The following is a 22,536-nucleotide window of genomic DNA, read 5'->3' on the forward strand; positions in this document are numbered from 1 at the left end:
GAGGGCCACTTGCAGAGGAACTGCAATGCCCAAGCGAGGGCTGGCACCTGTTCACTCACCATCTGAGTGCACCTTCTTGCAAGTGGATTCTCTGGCCCCAGAACAGCTTTCAGATGACTGCAGCCATGGCCGACAGCTTTAACTGTAACCTCAGGAGAGACCAAGGAGCCGAAGCCACTCCCAAATTTGATCCACAGAGACTGTGAGATGTTTATTATTTTAAACCACTAAGTTTTGGTTGTTAGTAAGAGACAACAAATACAGGTAGATACTATTATGATCGTGTCCATTTTGCAGATAAGGAAACAGTCATTAAAGGGTCCTCAGATCACCTAATAATAGAGTTTAACAAAAACCAGGCTGGGATGATTTCAAAGCCATTGCTTTTCTATCAATAAGTATACCCTAGGGGGCAGGAGAAGATCACAGACCATTAAAGAGATTAACTGTTTTACCCCTCCCACTGTTGGCCAAGGTTACTTGGGGTGGTCCCTACCACTCTGGGGTTTGGAGGGGTGGCTTCAGCCCTCTGGGTACCTGTGAAGCAGCACACACTCAATACCTGAGCTGTGGAACTCTTGGCCTTGAGAGTGATTTCTAGAAAAGTCATGCCAACTGTCATGGGCCAAACAACCAGGTACAGTCTGGCTTTCTCATTCACTAGGAGGTGATGGGAGGTGGGGCTGCTGGCCCAACAGAGCAGCTCAACTAGGAGGAAGAGGTGGTGGGAAGAGGAAGAAGCAGCGGGAAGCAAGGGCTGCAGAAATCTGAGGTCAGGCCGGCACTGGGAGTGGGCCTTGCCACTCTCCTCTGGCCTGTCATCTCCTCAGGCAGATGGAACCTCCTAACCTAGAAGTGCAAGTCTGACCATAGCAATCCCCTGCCTCATACGGCCCATGGCTCCTCAGTACCCTCAAGAGAAAGGCCTATTTCCCAGCGTGACGCGGGGGGCTTCAAGATCTCACCTTGTCCCTCCTTCCTCTCTCCATCCTCACAAGTTCCAGCCTCCTTTGCTTTTGTTTCCCATATCCCTGTCCCATGTCTTGCCAGCTATTCCTTCTGCCTGCCTCTTATGCTTCTAACTCCAGTTGTCTTTCAGGGGTCAGCTGAGATGCCTCCTCCTCCAGGAAGCCTTCCTGGACCGCACTACTCATGCTCTCATGGTGTTTCCACCGTTTAAGCACTAAGTACCCAGCAGGTACTCAATCCAAATTTATTACCTGAATGAACTGCCACCAAACCGCCTCCCAACTCAGCTCTCTCCTCTCCTCTGTCCCCTGGTCTAAACCTGCCTCTGCCTGCAAGGCCTTCCCTGCCCTCATTTCTCCCTGGTCTTTCCACTCCCGCCTTCCCATGGTCCTTAGTTCAGAATTCCACATTTCTGTGTTTTTGCTGAATTTTCCACTCCAGATGGGTAGTGACTGCAGACATAGTGTCCACACCAAAGCTAACTGTCCAGAGGGAGCTCTGGTTCCCAGAACCCAGGGGCACCTACTCCCGCAGGCTCTCGGGTCACGTGTGTGTGCATCAGATGAGGCTTCCTCCTCCACCCTGCCCCTCCTCCACCCCTGCTGCCACACTGGGGGGATTTCTGACTTCGGACCTCCCGAGCTGCAAACGGAGTGTCCACAGGGCCTGTCCTTCACTTTACTTTGGAGCAATTAATTATCCTAACCAAGGGGGAGGTCACTAATCATTTAATTCTCCCTGCAAGGATGTGTGGAAAAACTGGGGTGATCAGAAGGTTTCCAGACAAAGAGGAAAGGTCTGTCTTGGGATGCCACGTGCCCTTGCCTCCTGGTGAGTAATATTCAGTGCTACTTCGGAAACTCGCCTGACATTACTGGTCAAGAAAAAAGACAAACCTCCTGCAGCTTGACGCATAGAGACTCACCATCACGGGGTGAAGGAACCCAACCCCCCCGCTCATGAAAACAGTAAGTAGTACTGAGCCCTTACGTGCCACACACTGTCTTATATGCTTTACAGGCATCATTATTTCTGATAATGACCTTTTGAGTTGGCTACTGTGATACCCCCGTTTTACAGATGAGGAGACTGAAGCCCTAGTTATACAGCTAGGACACAGGCGATGCTGTGTTGGTGACCAGGGAGCCCCTTGTGGCATTTTTTCATCAGGAAGCTGGAGGCACCTGCCACTCACACCCTCCACTGAGGTGGGCACAGCTGGTACACTGGTCTCAGGGCCATGGCCTGTGGCCTCCAACTGGGGCAGGGCACAGTCTTGGCTCCTCAGATCTAGACCCAGCATCTAACCAGCTTCCACCTGTTGCAATGAGTGGAAAGTGGATTCCAATCCTTCCGTCTTCCTCTGTTGGAGCCCACAGCACAGTCGCCAGCCGAGATATCCACAGGATCCAGGCAGCTGGCACAGGTATAGACAGGCAAACTGTGCTCATGTGTCCTAACAGGGGCGGCCACTCCTCAACTGGCTGTTGTCATGTTGGAACCCAGTAACCGCAAGTTTTAATGAAAGTAGAACATTTTTTAACACTATACGCAAAAATAAACTCAAAATGGATTAAAGACCTAAGTCTAAGACCAGATACTATAAAACTCTTAAGAGAAGACATAGGCAGAACACTCTGACATAAATTACAGCAATATCTTTTTTGAATGTCTCTTAGAGTAATGGAAATAAAAAAAAAAAAATAAACAAATGGGACCTAATTAAACTCAAAAGCTTTTGCATAGCAAAGGAAACCATAAACAAAACGAAAAGACAACCCACAGAACAGGAGGAAATATCTGCAAACGACTACCAACAAGGGATTAATTTCCAAAATTTACAAACAGCTTATACAGTTCAGTATCAGAAAAACAAACAACCCAATAAAAAAACCTAAGGGCAGAAGACCTAAGTAGTTGTTTCTCCAAGGAAGACATACAGATGGCCAACAGGCACATGAAAAGATGCTCAATGTCACTAATTATTAGGAAAATGCAAATCAAAACTACAATGAGATATCACCTCACACCAGTCAGAATGGCCATCATCAAAAAGTCTACAAACAATAAATGCTAGAGAGAGTGTGGAGAAAAGGGAACCTTCCTATACTGTTGGTGGGAATGTAAATTGGTACAGCCACTATGGAGAACAGTATGGAGATTCCTTAAGAAACTAAAAACAGAGCTACCACATGATCCAGCAATCCCACTCCTGGGCATATATCCAGAGAAAAACATGGTTCAAATGGATACAAGCACTCCAATGGTTGTTGCAATGCTGTTTACAAAAGCCAAGACATGGAAACAACCTAAATGGCCAACAAATGAATAGATAAAGAAAATGTGGTACATATATACAATGAAATATTACTCATCCATAAATAGGAATGAAATAATGCCATTTGCAGCAACATGCATAGACCTAGAGATTATTATGCTAAATGAAGCAAGCCAGAGAAAGACATGTATGATATCACTTATATGCAGAATCTAAAAAAATGATATAATTGAACTTATTTACAAAACAGAGACATACAGACTTAGACAATGAACTTATGATTACCAGAGGGGAAGGGAGCGGGGAGAGATAGACTGGGAGTTTGGGACTGAGTGTACACACTGCTATATTTAAAAAAGATAACCAACAAGAACCTACTGAATAGCATGGGGAACTTTGCTCAATACTCCATAATAACCTAAGTGGGAAAAAAATTTGAAAAAGGATAGACACATGTGTAACTGACTTTGCTGTACACCTAAAAATAACACAACATTGTTAATCAACTATATTCCAGTATTAAATGAAAATTTAAAAAAGAACATATAAATACAAAAAAAATCATGGTTTTTACCTGACAAGCCCCCATATTTTAGTGGTGGCAAACGAATTTTAAAAACACCATTTTGTAAAACACCCAAGGGGAGATCTGATCCCCAATCTGCAGCCCAACTCCGGAACAAAGGAAACAGGACACCCAGACATTATTATACAATTCTGTATTGAGCGACGCGTTTATTACAGAACGTGTTCCTTTTTTTCTTTTTAATTTAAACAAAGTTCATCAATCTCTCATAGAAACGGTTTTGTGGGTTTTTGTTCTGTTTACCGTTACAGGACATGAACCTGACAAAGTTGTTCACAGCTCTGCTAGCTTTAAGTATAACAGGATTTTCCATGTTCAAAAGACTATATGCTAAGTGCTTAATCAAATCCCGTCACACAAAAGCCAGATTTAGTCCTTTAAGAACTGCAGTCTGCATGTAAGCCTGGATTTCAGTGTTGTGTGGCTTTCAACAGTAAAAAGTGGTGTGTCTCCCATGATTGCCTTAGTTGGGACAGGGTGATGGTGGCTAAAAGGAGATGTTTTCATTTGTTCCAGATTTGATTACTCTGAAAATTGGTCACTGTTTCCTATTGTCAAAATATAAAAATACCTTCATCTGGATAAAAATGTATACAGTGGAAAACTCTTCAATGCATAGCCTGGGTGTATGGAAAAGGAGGTTTTCCAGCAGGGTCTGTGTTGTTCTTTATGACTGGTGTGGAGACTGCAGCCTGGGCTGGGTGCATGAGAGTTGAGATTTCTGAACGGCGCTCAACTGATCCCTTCTGTTCACTGGAATTTTTCGGCCTGGGTTTCAAGATATTTGTTGCATCCTTGAAATCCCTGTCAGCCATCTCTCCCTCTGGTACTGGGTCGGCAGCATGACGACCACCTTTTCATTGTCATTCTGGATGGAGCTGATATGGCTGCTGTGATACCCCCATTTTACAGATGGGGAGACTGAGGCCCTAGTTACACAGCTAGGACAGGGGTGTTGCTCTGTTGGTGACACAATATGGTGGCTGGTCCATCCAGATTGGGAGCTCTCCCCCTAAAAACCAAGATGATAAAGACGCTGGAGGGAGGGCTTCTCTGAGTTGGGGTGCTGAGTCTTTGTTCTCAAGAAGGTCATGTGTTAGAAGACAGGAGGCTGGACTTGGGAGACTGGGATGTGGTGGTCATGCTGCAGTGAACTCAAACCTTTGAGCTTCATTCCGCACAAACCTGGAGGTGCAGACGCTTTCCAGAAAGCACCAGGGTCAACTTGAGAAGGAAGATGATGAGAGGGGAGTTGGGGGTCTCTAGTCTGATGAATCTATTTTTTGGTGTGGGGTGCTGAGCTGGGTGCTTGTGGGATGACCAACACTGTTATTTTCTTCAAACACAAGGAGGGGAAAGATGGCAGCCACAGTCTTGCTCTGGAAAGCCAGTAGGGGAACTTCCCATGCTGTGGCCACGATTCAGGTTGAGGAATGGCGTCACTCTGGTTCAAGCGCCACCCTCTAACCTCTCGCCCCCGTACCGGGCTTTCTAAAGGATCTGGAGCCACGCCTTTCAGGTGGACGAGATGGGATATCCACCCGCTGCAGTCAGTCCACAGGTTCCTGACGAGAGGGAGCGTAAGCGGCCTGTGTTGTACCATGTTACAGCTCAGAGGGGATGGCTGGCCGCAGCCCACGTCTCTACAACACTTACAACAGCCCAGGACATTCTGTGTTATCAAGGTTGCAAAACAGACCACCAGAATGAAACACACCCTACGGCATCGGAGTTTTCCTTTAGAGTCTTTTGGACTTTGTCTTTTCAACATGGTTTCTGGAAGGGCAGTAGCAATGCACTGTGTCTCACAGACAGACATGGAAAAAAACGAACCGCGGTTCAAAGGTTATCTAGATTTTGGTCAGTCTTAGTGTTTTGTGATGGCTTTGAACAATTCTCTCCTTTTAATCTCATCTAGTGGCAAAAAAAACGACACAACTTCAGTGTATACTTCGCAACAGTTGTGACAGCATCCTGATTTTATAACTCTCTGTTAATATCAAAACAGCATTAGCTGGGAATAAATTCCAAAGGATCCTTTATTAAAATATCTAAAAGTGGTCTATAAATATTTATTTTTCTAAAAGAGTTTGGAGCTTCCAAGTGAAAATGTGGCTCCACTTTGCTTCTGCCTCTGGTAGAGAGGCCAGCAGGGAGAAGATGGTGCTCCCTGGGGCAGGGGGGAGTTGTAAAGAGGCGGCAGGGGCTCCGGCCCTACCTGCTCACTCGTGACTTCGTAGAGCTCAGGTTACAACAAAAACGGAAAACGGCGGGGCCGTAACGCTGCTGTCCACGCTGTGATGGCTGCCCCAGCGCCTCCCTTCCAGGCCCCATCCTGTCTGGGAGAGCCGGTGGCCCCCCGGCGCGCCCCTCGCCTCCACCTTCAGAACTCCCACTCCAGGGCCTCCTCCCGATTGGCAGCCCTCTCCAGCCGGTAGATGATGCTGTTCAGGTTGGCCATCTTCTCGTGCCGCCGCTGCAAGTTGGGGTTCACCTTGGTGCTGGGGTGCAAGGCCCCGGTTGTGTCGGCGGTGGGGCTGGCACTCAGCACCTTGGCAGGCAGGGTGCTGGGTGGGGATGGGGAGATGGGGGCTGAGGAGGAAGGGACAGGCGACACGGACATCATGAGGCCCGGCGAGGAGGCGGCCGAGGGCGAGTTCAGCGACACCTCCAGGCTGCAGCGGGAGGACTCTGAGGCGGACTTAAAGCTTAGGGGGTCCGGGTGTAGCCGCTCCCCGCCCTCACTCTCCGGGAGGGGGTGTAGCGAGGGGCAGGCTGGGGTGGTCCCGCCTGGGAGGAGGAGCCCTGGGGCTGCTTTGGGGAGTCCGTCGTCACCCAGAGGGTCAGGATGCACCTCTTGGGGGGAGCCTTGGCCTTTGTCCGGCTCCTTTGAGTCCTGGCTGCCGGCTTGTTCCTCGGCCTCCTCAGTCTGTTCCTGCTTAATCCTCACTGGAGTCTTCTCCTGGGAGGTCAGGTGGGTGACGCTCTCCTCGGGACCCTCCTGAAGCTTTAGTTCCCTCACCGTAGGCTTCTGGTCCTCAGCCTCCGAGTCGGGGCTCTGTGGGGTGGGGTCTGGGTGGGAGTGGCCTGGTGGTAGGATGCCAGGACCCCCACTGGGGTCGAGGTCTGGTTCCTCTTGGGTCCCCTCCACCAACATCTCCCGGCGCATCCGGGACCTGGGGCAGAGACGGCGGTGAGCAAGGGGCTGGAGGGGACAGCTAACCCTGGAGTCAAATCATGTGAGTGGCCCTGTGACCCCCACCCACTTCCCTGGGGGCTCACTTTGCATAAGCTTCTTCGCATGCAGCATCCTAGTAAGCCCTCTCAACAACTCCACACGGTGGGCTATCACCATCCCCACTTCAGAGGCGGAAACAAAGCTCAGAGATGCTGGGTGATATGCCCCAGTTTCACAGCTAGTAAGTGGCAGAACCAGGACTTGAACTCAGGGCTGTTGGATTCCAAAGGAGCTCACGATCTAGATCTGTGCCGCCTAGTGCAGCCGCCACTGGTCACATGTGGCTCTCTCATTGTTAACAGTTGTTATACTGACTGCATGTTGAAATGGTTGCACTTGTATGTGTTAGTTGCTCAGTCGTGCCCGACTCTTTGCAACCCCATGGACTGCAGCCCGCCAGGCTCCTGTGTCTATGAGATTTTCCAGGCAAGGATACTGGAGTGGGTTGCCATTTCCTTCTCCAGGGGATCTTCCCAACCCAGGGATTGAACCTGCGTCTCCTGTACTGCAGGCAGATTCTTTACCGACTGAGCTCCAAGGGAAGCCCTGCGTTTGTATATACTGGGCTAAATAAAATATGCATGTGTGCTTAGTCGTGTCTGACTCTGCAACCCTAGGGACTGTAGCCCGCTAGGCTCCTCTGTCCGTGGGATTCTCTAGGCAAGAATACTGGAGTGGGTACTATTACATTACTTTCATCTGTCTCTTTTTATTTTATTTTTAAAATTTTTCTTCAATGTGGCTGCTAGAAAATTTTACATTATATATGTGGCTTTTGTTGTATTTCTATTGGACAGTGCTGCTCTAGAGCATTTCTCAAAGTCAAAAGCAGATCTAATTTGTGGTAATAACTCCCTGCTTCTTTCCTGGAAGGACTTGTTGACATCAGCCCAGAAGGGGAAACGAAGGCCCGGAGAATAACTTGTCTAGGTCACCAAGGCACAGAGAGGCAGAGCTGGGCCCAGAACTTGGGTACACTGAATTCCAGTCCAGAACCCATCCTCTCTTCACTTCAGTGGCCTCCCTGCTGTCAGAGGGAAACTTGGTCTCATTTATTATGTTTTAGGGCAGGAAAGGCTAGGATGGGTTTAACTCCATTAATTATTTCCCTAATAACACGAGGTCCAGAGAGGTCAAGTCAGTTGTCCAAGGACTTTTTAAGTATCTTCAATGCTGTATCCCTCTTTAGTTGATGACATCATATATTAATATTATTATTTAATAATAATAAAGTACATGTTACTGATATAAAATAAATTTATAAATTTCAGTGATAAACATCATGATTAGTGCTTATCACATATCAGATACTGGACCAAGCACTTTTTGCAGATTATTTATTTTTCATAATGACCTTATGAGGGGCAGACTAGTCTCATGCCCACCAACAAAGATGACAAGGCTCAGAGGGGCACGGGACTGCCACGGTCACATAGCCGCAAGCAGCGCAGTTGGGTTCTGAACCCAGCTGCCTGACTACACTCTCCTGCCTCCCTGCCCAGGTTGGGGATGGGGCTCCATCCCAGGATCCTGAGCCTGGAGGGACGATCATCGGTGATCTGGCTCACTTTCGCCTCTCAGTTCCTAGTCCCTGCACAAAGGTGGCCTTGCCCACCTCTCAGGAGACTCTGTCTTCTCCTTCAGTTCCCTCTAGAAGGAAGAATTGGTGGGACCAGGGGAGTGCTAGGGTGTTTTGGGATGGGTCAATTGCCTGAAGCTTTATCATTAGAACTTCCAAACTGTAGATCAAATATAAATATCTGGCTAATATTCATTTACAACATAGCAAAAATTAGTCCTTTTCTTCAATTACTTGACTCCCAAATCTATAGCAGGTCCTTCCCAGTAATTTTTTCCCAAAACATCCTATTGTTCATTTTTCCCAGAGCTCACTGCAATGTGTAATGATACATTAATATAAGAATTCATTTAATAGTCACCATCCCTGCTGGTCTGTGAGAGATGCTAAGGACTTTGCCTCATTCTCTTTGGTACTTGGGACAGAGTAGGTGCTCAATAAACACTACTAAATGAAGCAATGTATTCTTCTATAATTATAGCTCTTTGAGAGTGGTTTTTTGGGGGAGTGGAATTCTACTTCTTCAAAGTCCAGCTGAAATGCCACCTCTCAAAAATTTTCCCTAGGTAGAATTCCCTTTTCCCTTAGTTCCTTATTCCTTCTTGTTTTCACAGCATTTATTAGGTTGTCATGAAATTATCTGGTTTGTGATTTTAAACTCTCTAAGCACAGGGATGATGGCTTTGAACCCCTGTATCTCCCAACCCTGGCTCACTGTGTATACATGGCAAATATTAACTGAAATGAATATGCTGGATTATAATGGAGGGATATGTTCCTGTGGGAAACGAGAGGGGAGAGAATGTCTAGAAGGGAAGGAGGGTGTTAGGCTTTAAGGACCTATATCATCTGCCATTTGGCAGGTTCTGGGTCTAAGCAAGATATAAGCAATATTTTACAATGTGTTTATGCCTGTAGTTTTTAATTTGATTCTCAATTCACTGTTGTGGGGTAAATTTTAAGCTCCTTATCTGTAAAATAGGGATGAGACTCAGAAAGGTACAGTAATTTGCCCAATAACACACAGCTAAGGTGGGATTTAAACTCGGGTCTGTGTGATGCCCATGCCTGGGCTGTGGAGAGAGATTTCAGGTGTTCCATCCTTCCAGGCTCCTCCCTCCTCTTCTCTCAGGGATCAAGAGACTCTCCTCTCTGGCACCACAGGGGCATCAGAGACATTTCTTGCTCAGGAGGCTTGGTGGGGAGCGCCTCAGAGGGATGGTCCTTGAAATCGCATCAGGCCTTGTCTTCGGGGTTCTCAGGAAGCCCTTCTGCGGTCTGCTTGGGAACGGTGCACCAGTCCGTGCCCCGAGGCAGCCCAGCGCCCTGCAGGTCAGCCACTCCGGCGATGAAGGACTGGTGAGTGGGAGGAGGCACCGCTTCTGTTAGGAATCACCCACTCCGAGGGGCTGCCACAAGGGTTTGCTTCGACCTCAGGAGTGGGAAAGGCCAGGTGCCCCAAATCAGGGCACTGACGCAAGGCTCACTGGGTAGTTAGGGAACCTCGGGCCTGTGCCCCAAACACCACCCCTGTCCCTTGTAGAGGCAGACGCGGAGCAAGCTGGTGAAGCCATAACAACGGTAGCGACAATGGTGACGTCAACGCCTACCACCTCCTATGTGCCAGGTTATTTTCTGTAAGTATGTTAGCCACATCAAATCCTCAAGGCAACTCTATGAAGTATATCCCATTATAATTCTCATTTTATAGGTTGGTAGACTGAGGCTCTGGGAGGTGAAGTCACTTGCCCAGGCCGCACAAGATGAACACTGTCGAGCTGGGACTTACATCCAGGTTTGCCTACGTTATAAAGCTAAACACCCAGCAACATGGCCACCTCATTTCCCAGAGGCCATGATGGGCTCCCTGCAGGCCCTGGGATGAGGAAGTGGGGGGTGCCGGCTGAGAGCCCTGCCCACCGTCCCAGGGGCCACCAGGCGCCCTGCCCCCCATCCCTACCTGTAGTTGTGGAACCAGTTGATGACGGTGTTGGTCTTGAGGTTGAGCTGGAAGGAGAGGAGCTCAATGGTCTGCTGGGAGGGGTAGGGCTCCAGCTGGTAGGCCTTCCTCAGCGCCTCCTTCTCTTCGGGGGCCAGCACCACTCGGGGCTTCTTGATCTGCAGGAGGCTCAGGTCTTGGGGCTGCAGGCAGGGGCTGGGGCACTCGGAGCGGGTGGCTGGAGACTCACTGTCTGAGCCAGCGCTGATGAGGCCGTACCTGCGCTTCAGGTAGGCTGGGGCGGGGAGGGAGGGAGGCAGGGCTGAGGGGGGCCGACTACAGGCACCCCTGAACCGAGGAGGGGGCTCAAGCTGAACTGAGCACCAGCCAGCCGTCCTCAGAGCCCTCTGTGCCCCAAACGTGGGGACCCCGGCCCAGTCTCAGCCTTTTCTCCTTCCACATCCTCCTCGTGAGACGTGAGACACTCGCCTGCCCACACCTGGTCATTAACACGCTAATTGTTAACATGTGTGGAGGGCTGCCCTCACAGACAGGAAGTGCTCAAAAAAGGGGGTTCTGCAGCATTCTCGATTGTCAGAAGTGTCCCTGAATTTCACCAGTTTTTTGGAGGGCAGGGGGAAGACATTAGTTTTAAGATTTTTCTCTCCTGTTTTCACAGCTTTCTCTGGAGCCGTCTGTGGAGTCTGTGGGTTTGGTGCGGAGGTGGTACAGATGCAGAAAGTGGTGCAGAGTCTTTTGCCCTTGGCCCCTGCCAGGCTCCAGAACGTTAATTTTAAATGAACATAGTAATTGCATGATGCATCTCAGCCTCAAATCATCAAAATGTGTGTGCGTTTGGGGGGAAGCCCACCCCACAATGGAGGAAGTAAGGTGTTGGGTCCCACTTAATCCTCACACCAATGGCCTGAGGTAGACGCTATGACTCTTACTTTCAGATGAAGTGGAATGAGGCACAGAGAAGGGAAGTAACTTGCCCAGGATCACACAGCCGGCAAGCGGCAGGACAAGTTCTCAACTGCACCGCTGTCTGATGCCCACAGCCAGACTTGGCCCTGCCCTCTGTGCCGCTTACAGCCTGGCTTGGCCCTGGGCCCTCGTCATGACGTGGGGCCCAGCTGACAACGTTCCAACTCCTCAAATCTTATCTCCCAACTGGATCTTGAGCTTTCTTAGACCCAGGAATCCCTTACGCACAAAGCATGAGACTGGCTGGGGCGCAAAGCAGGTGCTCAGTGCCAGTTCAATTTTTCAGGGATATAAAATACTGTCAGACAGTGTAAGAACCTGCAATTTCTTGTCCGGTCCTGTAAGGGGGCAGTTATCATTTGCTGGGTCAATTTTGTGCTTTGTTGCGTAGAATCCAGGTGATGGGCAAAGGGGGTAATATAATAGGACTCTGATGCAGAGGATGGAGAGATCAGAGAGAGGGGGGCAGGGTTTGGGGAATATGCAGGAGACCCTGGAGTGGCTATGGGTTTGTGGAAGGGTGCTGAGAGAGATGGTGTATTGGAATTTTCAGGGGAAAAGTATTAAACATTTTAATGGCTTGCAATTATGTTCCATGGAATGGCTATTTCTTGCAGCCTACACTAGGCTAAGACTGGACCATTGGGACCCTGGGTTTATTTTTTACGGTTCCAATAGGAAAACTTGAGGCCAGACCCAGAGTTCCCAGGGCTTACCTTTCTTCTCCAGCTTCTTCATGTCTCTCAGCTTCTCCACGTTGTGGGGGTCGTTGAGCCACAGCTGCATGCGCACAAAGGGCTCCCGGCCCTTCAGGCTCAGCTTGTGCCAGGGTTTGGGGCGGGAGAGCAGGTCAGACACGGAGCCCTGGGTCAGCCCTAGGATGCTCTCCCCGAAGAGCCGCTGCCCTGGGGACAGGGGAGGAGGGGGACGACCTGTTACCCCAGGTTGGGCACAGGTGCTCCCGGGAGAGACAAGGGACAGGCAGAAACCAGGGAATGTCTCCACTAACTCAGCAGGGAGGACCAGACACATCGGGAGGCCTACGCCTGTGTGCATCTGGGGAACTTTCTGCAAAACAGGAGGTGGGGGCAGGCAGGTAGCTACCAAACAAAAATGCTGTCATGATTTAGATGTTATTCACGCCTAGGGGATCCCTGACATTGTCTGCAAACTTCATGTACACAAATAAGTATCACCTTGTCAGTAATTTGATAGATTCTATCAAAATTTCAATGTGCAAACCCTCTGATCCAGCAATTCCACTGCCTGGGATTTCTCCTCCAGTTGTACTTGCCCAAGGGCACAAAGACACATGTGGATGTGGTTTCAGAGGCAGCAGGAAATTGGGAACAAGCAAAATGCTCATCAGCTGCATAAAAAATGTGGGGCATCCATGGCCTGAAAAATTTTGCAACAGTGACAAAGACTGCAGGTGGGCTATTCATTCTAAGGCGGAAGAAGGTCCGCAGAACAGTGTTAGTTTTTAAAAAGCAAGTGGAAGGACAGCCTGTGTGTAATTTCATCTATCTAGAAAAAAGAAGAGAAGAAACTAGGCGAACATACAATTTTGTATGTGTTCAGAAAATATCAAAGATACAGAAAAACTGTGGCGTATGACTGGGAGGTTAGGGGAGATTTTATTTGTTTAAATTTTAACTTTTTTTTTTTTCTGTATTGTTTGGCATTTTCAAATAGTGATACCTTATTTTTATTATAGAAATTGTAGTGAAAAGTTGGGGTTTGTGTGTATCTGGGAGGGGGACTTGACTCCCATCTGAGATGTGGAGGAGTTTGTGATTCAAAAAATTAAAGAATCCAGATTTCTCCCTTGGACCCTGGCGTTGGATGAGGACTGAGTTAGAATCTTACTGGGATTCTCTAAGTCCTCCTGGAAGGAAGTTTTGAAAGCTGTGGGCTAAGAACTTTAGGAGGACAGCATACTGACCTCCCTGCTGTCCACTCTAGAGACCCAGTTCAGAGTCAGATGCCTCCCAGGGGGCCCTGGGTGGCCCAGGGCTGAGCAGCACCTGCAGAAGGGACCCCAGTGCCTGGGATCTCACCATGGCTCTTTCCTTAAGGCAAGGGGGAGCTGAGCAGGGCAAGAGGCAGCATCCCTGACTCCCGGTACCCTGTACCTAGGTTGTTGTCTGTGAGGACCTCTTTGACCCTCTTGGTGATGGAGTACGTGTCCAGCTCGGGGGACATGGCCACAATCTCCTGGATGCCCCCTGTGGTCTGGCTGCCCGAGTAAATCTTCCCACTCAGTGATGAGCTGGAGCGTCCCTCTGGCTGCTGGTTCTCCTTGCTGCTCTCCAGTGTCAGACTCAGGGGCTCCTGGGAGCTCTTCTCTGGTGGCTCCATGGGACTAGGGGGTGGGGATGGCGAGGATCTTGGTTCAGTGGGACTGACTGTGGGCCGCAGAGAGACAGAGAAGGCAGTTACTGCAATCTGGCATAGACATGCATGGTTTGGGCAGGCTTGCTTGTTACAGTCTGTTGGCAACAACCCATTTTGCAACTACCACAGTAAAATCTCAGGCAGGGACCATCCTGGCTGTGAAAACCAGTAGATGAAAGTTGGAGGAGGAAAATGATATCCACATAGTCCCAAAGTATCTCCCCACAAGTTACTTATTAAGTACAAAGGGAAAAATAGTAACTTTACAAGTATAGCTGTCTGCCAACACCACCTTAATCTAGTGATAAGTTAGCACCTCCAATCACAGGACAAATCAACAGTTGGTGACTCCTGATATGATGGACTAAGAAGGACAGAGCAACAATTCTGGGATATTCCTGCCCGAAGTGCACAGCTTGAATCTAACCACGAGGAAACATCAGACAAAGTTGAACTGAGCATCAGTCTATAACATAACTGGCTTCCAGTTTTCAAAAACGTCAAAACTAAAAAACTTTAGAGAGAGGCAGAAGAACTGTCCAAATTGAAAGAGACTAAAGAGACATGGTGACTACAAGTGATCCTGAATTTGACCTGGACAGGGAAAGATAAAATTATATAAAGGTGATTATTGGGACAACTGAAGAAACTTGGAATATAGATGGTGGGTTACATAGCAGTATTGTATTATTATAAAATTTATCATTCTTTGTAAATACTTTTGAAATATTTAGGGGTAAAGGGACATGATGTCTTCAATTAACCTCTTAAATGATTGAGAGAAAGAGCATAAATATGGCAAAATTACTAACTGGTGAATCTGTATGTAGGATATAGGAAGTTGGTTGGTCTACTGCTTTAACTCTTTGGTAAATTAGAAATTACATCAAAATTAAAAGTTAAGAGGAAAAAAAAAAAGGACTTGGCAATGATTGATAAGTCCAACTGCCAGAGTTAGGTAAGTAAAATACAGTGAGTCCCCAGAGCAATCAATAATAATGTAACGAAAAGATGCATATAAGATGAGTAAGTTCTGGGATCTGATACACAGCATGGTGACTGTAGTTAATGCTATTTTATATATATATATATATATATACTTGACAGTTGCTGTGAGAATACAGCTTTAATAGTCTCACTATAATAAAATGGTAATTACCCTAAAACCACATTTTTCATGACATTTTTGCAAATACATATTAGAAAACCACTTAGAAGATATCTTGGGTAGGATGACTTTATCCAACCTCAGTTCCTGAACCTGTTAAATGGGGCCAATAATAGAAGCAGTGCTATACTTGCAACTACCCTGCTCAGGGCCATAAAGAGGACTCCATGAGATAATGGGGGTCACCTCCTGAGGAATCAAGAGTCACCCACTCACTGGACTTTCCAGCGTGGGCTGAGCCGCTGGACAGTCCAGGGAGGGCAGGGGATGTGCCTGGGGACGTGTCCCTAATGGGGAGGGGCGTGTTTAGAAATTCCTGTGCTGGTCCACAGGGCACCTTCCAGTGAAGTGGAAAAAGGTACTTCTTCCTCAATGTATTTAACTGGTGCCTGATGGAAATTTGTTAATATAAACCCAAAGGCTCGGCGCGAAGAATGATTCTGAGGCTGCAAGCTGGATTGCTGGCAAAAAGAGATCAACCAGCAGGCATCTGACAGGGGATGGTAAGGTGGGCCCCGCCCCCACCCCGCCACTCCCGCTCAGTCTAGGCACTCTGGCGCCACCTAGAGGTCAGTTTGGCCGAGGGAAGGATGAAAGGGGAGCAGGGACACCCCTAGGAGCAACTGGGACTCTTTCAGGGCAGCAGTGGGGTGGGGCAGGGGAAGGGAGACCTGGGCAGGGAAGCCACTGCACAGACTGGAAGAGTGAGGGCTCTCGGCGGCTCGGGGCCCCATCTGCACTCACCCTGGGAGGCGCTGGGCTGCTGGCCCACGGCCTGGCCAAGCTGGTCCGAGAGCCACAGCTGCATGCGGATAAAGGGCTCCCGCCCCTTCTGCGTCAGCTTGCTCCACGGCTTCGGCCGGGACAGCATGTCGCTCACACTGCCCTGTGACAGGCCCAGCACCTGGGGATGGGCAGGGCGGGAAGGCTGGGTCAGCAGGTCCTGGCCATCCCCTCCACCTCTCCTCCCCAGACCCTGAGGCCCACTGCTCACTCCTGTTCCGAGAGGAGAGGGCTGCCTTCACGTGATCTTCACTCTCCGAATGCCTGTTTGTGTGCCTGTGCCGCGCCCTCCACCTGCAGTGCCCTTCCAGACTGTCTTACAGGCCACGGAATTCTCCAGGTCAGAACACTGGAGTGGGTGGCCTTTCCCTTCTCAAGGGGGTCTTCCCAACCCAGGGATAGAACCCAGGTCTCCCGCATTGCCGGCGGATTCTTTACCAGCTGAGCCACAAGGGAAGCCCATCTAAAAATCCTATTTGGACTCTTAAGACCCCCTTAAGCGCCTCCTCCTCCAAGAAGCCTTCCTATGTTTCTTATTCCTCCAAGTGGGGCTGAGCCTTAACACTTAAGTGGAATGGACCATGGGAGGGACGAAGGTTACAGGAGGAGCAGGGTAACCAGACGGAAGCTTTTCACAGATTTAAAAACTGCAGAACTGAACGCCAGCCTTGTCCGTGGCTCCCCTTTCCCCACTGCCCAGGGACAGGAAATGGGGCTTTTGGGGTCACTCAGATCTGGGTCTGAATCCTGCTTCTGCTCAGTTCTTGCTCACATACACACACTCACACACACCCTTCTTTCCAGGCCATGGACACGGCATAGGCCTCCTCCCTACCCAGGTCCCGTGGCTCCAGGCCCCCTGAACCTCCAGGGGCAAACCCCACCATCTTCACCTTCTCCCCGAAGATCCTCTGGCAGATTCCATTCTTGGCCAGCTTCTCCTTGACCTGGCGCGTCAGCTCCAGGGTGTCCACCTCGCGGTACATGTACAGCTCGTATTGCTCGGGGGTCAGGGGCGGCACGGTGGGCTTCAGCGTGCGGGGCACGTAGGCTGGGTAGTAGGCCAGCCGCCCACCGCCGCCCCCTTCAGGGCCGCCCCCCTCGGCCTTGAGCTCACCCACTCTGGGGGGCTCGTCCTCGCTCCCGGCCGCTTCGTCCTCGGGGACAGCAGGGGCCTCGTCCCCACGAGGCCAGGCCCGCCCATTGGGCTGGCCGGAGTAGCTGGAGGAGGAGGAGAGTGAGGGCGAGACAGAGGCGTACGGGCGGCTGAGCAGGCCGCGGTCCGAGGCCCAGTGGTGGTCGAAATAGCCGGCGTCGCCGATCTCCGACTTGACCTTCCGGATGATGCTCTGCACGAAGGCGGCGGGGGACAGGACCGTGAGGGAGGTCTGCGTGCCGCTGCTGCTGGTCCCCCCGCTGCCGACACCGCTGTCCTCCTGTTTGACGGGCGTTGGGGCCCCGTTCTGGCTTACGGCCGCCAGTGAGTGCCGCTCTGGGGGCGAGGGAGGCACCGAGCGGCCCCGGGCGCCGGCCTCCATCTCCAGCAGGGCCTGCTGCTGCGCTTGCATCTCGCGGCGTGCTTGCTCCAGAATGTTCTTGATGGCATCTTCCGAGGTGGTACTGGCGGGGGCTGTGCCGTTGGTGATGCTCAGTGGGGCTGCTGAGTTCTTGGGCTCCCCTGTGGGAAAGGGGACAGGGAGGCTGGAGGCCCGTGCACAGGGCATGGCTTGAAGGACAAAGACAGCACAGTATTTATACCAGTGAAGTGTTGGGGGCAACCTCTGCATCTGGGGATAAAAACCAGGTGGACACTGAGATTTTAGCTTATGTGGAAAAAGCGCTCATGGGGATACTGTAATGTTAGAAGACTTGCTTTTACACATGCTGTGATCCACCTTTGCAAATAAAAGCAAGTCCCAGAAGGGGACACACAGTAGAACCTGCTTTCTATTGAGCAGCAAAGCAAGCCAAATAAGCAATACATTAGCTAGTGAAAATTCTACAAGTGGTAAACACAAAGGAACAGCAGGACAGTGCTTCCCTCTGCTCTCTTAGTGGCCTTTCCCACACTGGGGTCTCTCCCCAACCCTGGACCAACCTAGATGAGCACGGCCCTTCCTTTACTATCTCGTTGTACAGTCTACACCCCGGCGGATCCTCATAGCTCCATTAAAAATAATTTCTATTGCTTTTTCCACTTAAAAAGCAATAGAGCAATGGAATACTATTCAGTCATAAAAGGAATGAAGCACTGATACCATATGGAGGAATCTTGAAAACATTACGTGACGTGAAAGAAGCCAGACACAAAAGGCCACCTATTGTACAGTTTCTGCTCATATGAAATATCCAGAACAAGGAGAGCCACAGACACAGAAAACAGACTGGTGGCTTCCTGGGGCTCAGGGGAGGTGAGGCGTGGGGAGTGATTGCTAATGGGTGCAGTGTTTCCTTTTGGGGGTGATGAACTAGACAGAGACAGTGGCTGCAAAACATTGTGAAGGCACTAAATGCCACTGAATTATTCACTCTAAAATAGTTAAATTTATGTTATGTGAATTTTACCTCAAAAAAAAAAAAAAAAAAAAGCAGACATCCCTGGTGGTGAAGTGGGTAAGAATCTGCCTGCCCTGGGAAGACTCCACATGCCGTGGAGCAGCCAAGCCCAGGTGCCACCACTACTGAGCCCGAGCACCCTCTAGCCTGTGCTTCGAAACAAGAGAAGCCACCACAACGAAGAGTAGCCCCTGCTCACCACAACTAGAGAAAGCCCACGCAAAGCAACAGAGGCCGAGCATGGCCCCCAAAATCCCCCTCTGTTAAAAAAAGTCATACATGTCTATCTGGAGAGCTAACAATGCACAAAAACTTAAGATGAAAATGAAAATCCCCTCTGATCTTTCCCCCAGTGGTAATCACATGAAAATTTCCCAGGTTTTCCCTTCCAGTCTGTTTTCTAACTACAGGCATGGGATGGTCACACTTGATTTGTGGCAGTGTGGCCTGGCTTGCTCCCACTTAGTATCAACATGAGTGTTTTTTCCTACGATTTGAAGTTCTTCTAGCTTTAATGGCTGCATATGCTTTAGTCTCAGCCCCCCAATGCTGGACACTTAGGTTGTTTTTACTTTGTCACCATTGGAAACAACAATAAAGAGATAGCTTGTATATAAATCTTTGTTCCCATTCTGAATATTTCCTTTGATCCCCAAAAGCAGAGCTCCCAGGTTAGTGTCAGCCACATTCACTTCCTTCCCAGAGGGATGCTAACTGCTCTCTGCTTAGTCTTTACTTCGATGAGGGACATCGGGGGATAACCTGGCACTCTTCCTCTTGCTGAACTTTTCATAGACCCTAAATGGAAACCTCCTGACTGGGCCACTCGAGCAAAGGTTTCCCTCTGTGATATCTTTTTAATTTCTTTGCTACCTTGACTCAGACCTCCCAGTGGGAGAGCACTGCACAAGGAGTCAGGAGACCCGTGTTCTCCTTTGGTCTCTGAATAACTGTGAGTATGTCCCCTCTCTTTGGCCTTTGTCCTGTTTAGTGGGAGAGTTAGATGAGACTGTTTCTCATGGTTCTTTTCACCCCAATACTGTGTCTCATCTACATGTGTAACCTCTATCCAGCACACAGTAGGCATTTAGCGTTTACTGAATGACTGCCTCTCTTTTGCTACCAGAATTGACCAAGAAGACATAACCAAGTGTGTACACAGTTGGGGCTCAGCAGATTATTTGGGTGTGGCAGTGCAGGATCCCAGCAGGGTTAACCTCTCTCTTTCCTTTCCAGGGACCAGGAAAAGCAGGGGGGGTGGGGGGGGCATCCGTGGGAAATTTGCGGCTTCCAGCTGCAGACTTGAGAATAGGGACACTTGCCCCAAGTCACCACCAGGGGGGAGCAGATACTGTAAAATGGAGTGGGAGTGCTGACGCCAGCATCCAGTTCCGAGTCAGCTGTGGTCTACACTGGCTGTACTACATTATGCTGGGTGCAGGGATGCGATAGGTGAGAGGTCCCTGGTGGCCAGAATCCCCCACTGGTGGGAGGGACAGCCACATCAGCAGAGTCACTTGTAACATGAATAAATGCAACAATGGAGACATAATGTAATGACAGCTAACTTTCCAGAGGCACCTTCTACATACTAGACCCCAGCTGAGTGCTTGCCACGCCTGATGTCATTTGATCCTCACACAACCTTGAGCAGGGAATACAAATACTGCACCTATTTTAAAGATGAGAAAATGAAGGCACAGAGAGCTAAGTAATTTGCCAGAGGTCACACTGTTTAATATATAGAGGAGGCAAAATTTGCAGCCAAGTCACTCAGGCTCCATTGCACCAAACAATACAGGTCATTTCGGGGGATCTGAGGAGGGGTGGATTCCAATCCACCAGGATGGGGATGGGGGCTTCCTGGAGGAGATGACTTCGGAGTGGAGTTGTAAAGTAGGAGCAGGAGCCGGACAGAAAGGTGGCTGGGGTGAAGATGGCATTAGGGGCACAGGGAATAGGAATGAGGATGGTCATGAGCATAAACAGTTCATGTGAGAGGCATGGAGGGGTCAGGAGGAGTCTGAAGACTATACTAGGGCCTGTAGCCCTTGTTGGGGAATTAGGATTTTATCCTGAGGGTAATGGGGAGCCATGGAAGGATTTCAAATAGTGACATGAACATGTAGTCCTCTTGAAAGATCCCTGTGGCCTCTGGGTGGAGAATGAGCTGGAGTGGGGCCTAGGCCAGTAAAGCAAGACCAGCAAGACTGGTCATTGGCAAGACCAGTAAAGAGGCTACTGCAATAGTCCCAGCAAGTGACGATGATGGCTCACTAGGCTGGTGGCAGGTGGGATGGGGGATGGACAAGCTTGAAACAATTTAAGTAGGGTTAGGGTTGTTGAAACTTCCAGGAGTGGATTAACTCATCTAAGAAGAATAAGAAAGTCAGAGGCCCTGGGGTGGAGTTCTGGGGGAACCCCATGAGGGGCTGATGGAGAAAGCACACTGTGATAAGCTAAATAATGGTCCCCAAAGATATCCATATCCCAACCTCTGGGACCTGTGAATATGTTACCTCACATGGCAAAAGGGAATTTTTAGATATGATCAGGATTAAGAATTTTGAGATGAGGGTATTATCCTGGGTTATCTGGGTGGGCCCCACAAAATCACAATGGTGTTTATAAGAGGGAGGCAGAAAGATGATAGAGACAGAGACAGAGAGAGATTAAAGATGCTATGATGCTAAGAGGAAAGAAGGGGCCAGGAGGCAGAAAATCTGGATGCCCTCTAGAAGCTGAAAGAGACAAGGGAACGGATTTTCCCCGGGAGCCTCCAGAAAGAACGTAGCTCTGCTGACACCGTGACTATAGCCTAGTGAGGCTGATTTTGGATTTCCGACTTCCAGAACTGTAAGATGATCAATCTGTGGTGTTTTTAATCACTGAGTTCTGAGTGGGCACCCACTGGGAAAGTGGAGGAGGTACGGTCGGAGAGGTGGGAGGAAGTCAGGGGAACAGCATCTCATTGGGAACCAGAAAATACAAGTGCAGGGAGGGTGAGGTGGATGGTCAGATGGTGAGGCTCAGGTCTAGGTGCCTGACAAGTGCCTGGTGAAAACCGATTACGGGGCCTCCTGAAGCAACCCAGAGCGGCACCCCCAACAGAACTCGGCAGTGATGCCACCTGTGCGATGTGGCTACTGTGGCTGAAGAACTGAGGTTTCAATTTCACTTAACTGTAGCAAATGTAGTTAAATGGCTTATAGCTCCCATACTGGATAATGGATCTGGTACTCTCCAGGCCTAGACCTCACTTGGCTGCAGGTTGTGAAAAAGGAAAAGAGATTCAAACCTGCTTGGAATCCCCTCTGGGGTGGACACAGCCTCGCCTCCTGCTCAGGATAGGCCCTGGAGGCCTCAGACCTCACCTGCTGTGGCCACACTCACCCCCCTTCTGTGACTCGATCTCCTTCTTGGCCTGCTCTAGGATGCTCTTGATGGCGTCATCCGAGCCGGTCTCTGGCGTGCGGATTCTTGGGGTGATACTGCCTGGGGGAGGAAAGGAGGAGTCTGTTGTGGGGACCTGCATGTTGGGGGTCAGTCCCTGGTGCTGGGCAGGATGACAGGCTGGTGTCTTCCTCCCAGGGCCAGGAGAGCGAGAGCCAGACTGTGAGTCTGTGTGACAAACTGTGGACCCACAAGAGATTTCAGCTTGAAATAACAACAAAACCCAATGAGGGCAGCCACCATCAAAGTGAACAATTATCTTGGGACTTCCTTGGTGGTCCAATGGTTAAGACTCTGTGCTTCCACTGCAGAGGATGCAGATTCGATCACTGGTGGGGGAACTAACATCCCACATGCCCCAAGGTGTGGCCAAAAAAAAAGGAAAGAAAAGAAAATAGCTAGCAATTCTCAAGGAGTTATTACATGCTTTATGCTCATTTAACTCTCTTTAGGAGGCTGACAGATGGGGAAACTGAGGCATAGAGCAGCTAAAGAGAGCTGCCTGAGGTCACTAAGCAGATGATGGCAGAGCTGGGACACAAACTGAGGTGTCTGTGGGGCCAAAACCTGGGCCCTTTACATGGATTACTCTAAAAACTGAGT

At 49.6% G+C, this 22,536-nt stretch overlaps 1 protein-coding gene across 1 annotated transcript in view; it reads right to left on the reverse strand.

Annotated features, from left to right (window-relative positions):
• Positions 1-1,975: 1,975 nt before the first annotated feature.
• CUX2 (cut like homeobox 2) overlaps positions 1,976-22,536 on the reverse strand; it is a 104,938-nt gene continuing 84,377 nt past the window's right edge. Inside the window, exons 16-22 of the mRNA XM_061140698.1 lie at positions 21,874-21,975; positions 16,818-17,602; positions 15,886-16,045; positions 13,712-13,984; positions 12,293-12,481; positions 10,611-10,884; positions 1,976-7,009 (exon numbers count right to left, since the gene is read on the reverse strand). Of these exons, the coding sequence (XP_060996681.1) occupies positions 6,217-7,009; positions 10,611-10,884; positions 12,293-12,481; positions 13,712-13,984; positions 15,886-16,045; positions 16,818-17,602; positions 21,874-21,975 (2,576 nt within the window). The 3' untranslated portion in view covers positions 1,976-6,216. The remainder of the gene's footprint in view (positions 7,010-10,610; positions 10,885-12,292; positions 12,482-13,711; positions 13,985-15,885; positions 16,046-16,817; positions 17,603-21,873; positions 21,976-22,536) is intronic.

This window comes from Dama dama, chromosome 5 (genome assembly GCF_033118175.1).
Source record: "Dama dama isolate Ldn47 chromosome 5, ASM3311817v1, whole genome shotgun sequence".
In the NCBI taxonomy this organism is placed as follows: Eukaryota; Metazoa; Chordata; class Mammalia; order Artiodactyla; family Cervidae; genus Dama; species Dama dama.